This window comes from Acanthisitta chloris, unplaced genomic scaffold (genome assembly GCF_000695815.1).
Source record: "Acanthisitta chloris isolate BGI_N310 unplaced genomic scaffold, ASM69581v1 scaffold16311, whole genome shotgun sequence".
Lineage (NCBI taxonomy): Eukaryota > Metazoa > Chordata > Aves > Passeriformes > Acanthisittidae > Acanthisitta > Acanthisitta chloris.
Window position 1 is genome coordinate 1 of NW_008657788.1, and position 2,959 is coordinate 2,959.

Genomic DNA, 2,959 nt, shown 5'->3' on the forward strand with positions numbered 1-2,959 from the left:
CTACTACATCGAGGATGTGCCCCAGCACTTCTACAAGTGGTCGTCGCCGCCCGGCGTGGTGAGGATCCTGGAGGCCGTGGTCATTCTGCTCTGCATTGCCATCTTTGCCTGTGTGGCCTCCACCCTGGCCTGGGAATATGGTTATGGATTTGGGGGGGGTTATGGGAACGGTTTGGGGGGTTTCTACGGATCTGGCTACTATGGCAGTGGGTTGAACTATGGGTATGGGTATGGTGGGTACTACGGTGGGGTCACCAACCCCCGTGCAGCCAACGGCTTCATGATTGCCATGGCTGTGCTCTGCTTCCTGGCCCAGTTGGGGCTCTTCGTGGCCAGTGTCAGCAAGTCCAGCGCCTCCCGCTCGCGGCGTTTCTACCTGGTGGTCATCGTGGTGTGTGCCGTGTTGGCCTTGGTCATGCTCATCGCCTCCATCGTCTACGTGGTGGGTGTCAACCCCCAGGCACAGATGACTGGGAGTTACTACTACAACCCCTTGTTGGCCATGTGTAACCAGATCTACAGTGGCAGCACCTACCTCAACCAGTATCTCTACCACTACTGCACTGTGGACCCTCAGGAGGTAAGGGGCACCCCCAACTCTGGCCAGACCCTCCTCTTGGGGTATAAGATCTTTTGATCTGTGTTGAATGGGATGTGGAGCATGAGAGAGAGAATGACCACATGTCCTGCCCTCAGGTCCTTGTCCTGCCCTCAGGTCCTTGTCCTGCCCTCAGTCCATGTCCTTCCCTGAGGTTCCTTGTCCTGCCCTCAGTCCATGTCCTGCTCTCAGGTCCTGCTCCTGTCCTTGGTCTCTGTTCTACCCTTGAGGTTTTCCCTCTGGCTTTAATGGCTTTGGTAGTGTTGGTCATGGTTTGGTGGCTCCAAAGGGGAAATGGAGTAATCCAGAGCTTTGGGAGGAGTTGGGATGAGCCAAGGCTGTGGGGATGACCAGAATGACTTGGGGCCATGGGACAACTGGGGCAATGTGGGACTGCAAAAGGAATCAGAGTGATCCAGAGCTTTGGGAGGAGTTGGGATGAGCCAAGGCTGTGGGGATGACCAGGATGAGCTGGGCCTATGGGAGGAACTGGGGCAATGTGGGACTGCAAGAGGAATCAGAGTGATCCAGGGCTGTGGGAGGAACTGGGATGAGCCAAGGCTGTGGGGATGACCAGAATGACCTGGGGCTGTGGGACAACTGGTGTGATCTGGGCGTGCAGGAGGAATTGGGGCAAGTGAAGCTGTGGGAGGAACTGGGATGATCTGGGGCTGTGGGAAGAAAAACTGGCGTGTTCTGGAGTTGTGGGAAGAACTGGGATAATCTGGGGCTGTAGGAAGACAAAACCGGAGTGACCAGGGCTGTGGGAGGAACTGGGATAATCTGGGTTTGTGGGAAGAAAAACTGGGGTGATCCAGTGCTGGGGGAGGAGCTGGGATATAATCTGGGGCTGTGGGAAGAAAAACTGGAGTGATCCAGGGCTGTGGGAGGAACTGGGATACTCTGGGGCTGTGGGAAGAAAAACTGGAGTGATCCAGGGCTGTGGGAGGAACTGGGATACTCTGGGGCTGTGGGAAGAAAAACTGGAGTGATCCAGGGCTGTGGGAGGAACTGGGATACTCTGGGGCTGTGGGAAGAAAAACTGGAGTGATCCAGGGCTGTGGGAGGAACTGGGATACTCTGGGGCTGTGGGAAGAAAAACTGGAGTGATCCAGGGCTGGGGGAGGAACTGGGATCATCTGGGGCTGTGGGAAGAAAAACTGGAGTGATCTGGAGCTGTGGGAAGAACTGGGATAATCTGGGGCTGTGGGAAGACAAACTGGAGTGATCCAGGGCTGTGGGAGGAACTGGGATACTCTGGGGCTGTGGGAAGAAAAACTGGAGTGATCTGGAGCTGTGGGAAGAACTGGGATAATCTGGGGCTGTGGGAAGACAAACTGGAGTGATCCAGGGCTGTGGGAGGAACTGGGATACTCTGGGGCTGTGGGAAGAAAAACTGGAGTGATCTGGAGCTGTGGGAAGAACTGGGATAATCTGGGGCTGTGGGAAGACAAACTGGAGTGATCCAGGGCTGTGGGAGGAACTGGGATACTCTGGGGCTGTGGGAAGAAAAACTGGAGTGATCTGGAGCTGTGGGAAGAACTGGGATAATCTGGGGCTGTGGGAAGACAAACTGGAGTGATCCAGGGCTGTGGGAGGAACTGGGATACTCTGGGGCTGTGGGAAGAAAAACTGGAGTGATCCAGTGCTGGGGGAGGAACTGGGATCATCTGGGGCTGTGGGAAGAAAAACTGGGGTGATCCAGTGCTGGGGGAGGAACTGGGATCATCTGGGGCTGTGGGAAGGAAAACTGGGATGATCCAGGCCTGTGGGAAGAACAGGTGCAATCCAGGGCTGTGGGAGAAACCGTAGCGACTGCAGGAAGAACTGGAGCAATCCAGGAGTGCTGGAGGAACTGGGATGATCCAGGGCTGTGGGAGAAGAACTGGAGCGATCCAGAGGTTTGGGAGGAACCAGGATAACTCGGAGATTATGGGAGGAACCAGGGCAATCCAGGGGTGCGGGAGGGACTGGTGTGATCCCAGCAGGGAGTTTCGGGGAGGGAATGAGCTGGCACAGCCTCAGTTCTTGGTACTTTGTTCTCTCTGGTTGTAAAGCGTTGGAACAAGGCTGTGGGTGGGGGTCAGGGTGCCAGCTGGGCACCCTGCTCGGGGGTCAGGGGGGCAGTGAGAGCTCCCAGAGTTTGTCCCCCAGCCCCGGGCGCGGTGGCACATGTGCCAGGACCGGAGCTGCCGGTTCCCATCCCGCCGGGCTGGCCGTGCCGCATTCCTGTGCCCGGCGCGGGGGGAGCTCTGCCTTCAGTGCTGCTGAGCCTCAGCCATCCCAGCCTCAGTGTGGCTGCAGGGATTTGGCTCCTGGAATCCACCCGGGATCGCTGCTGAGCCGCTGGGGGGGTCAGGG

The 2,959-nt window shown here is 57.4% G+C and overlaps 1 protein-coding gene across 1 annotated transcript in view; it reads left to right on the top strand.

Moving 5' to 3' along the window:
- Nucleotides 1-4: 4 nt before the first annotated feature.
- Nucleotides 5-2,959, top strand: part of LOC103811871 (occludin-like) — a gene marked incomplete at both ends in the record, with an annotated part of 3,414 nt that continues 459 nt past the window's right edge. The window contains one exon of the mRNA XM_009084870.1: nt 5-580. Coding sequence (XP_009083118.1) covers nt 5-580 — 576 coding nt within the window. The remainder of the gene's footprint in view (nt 581-2,959) is intronic.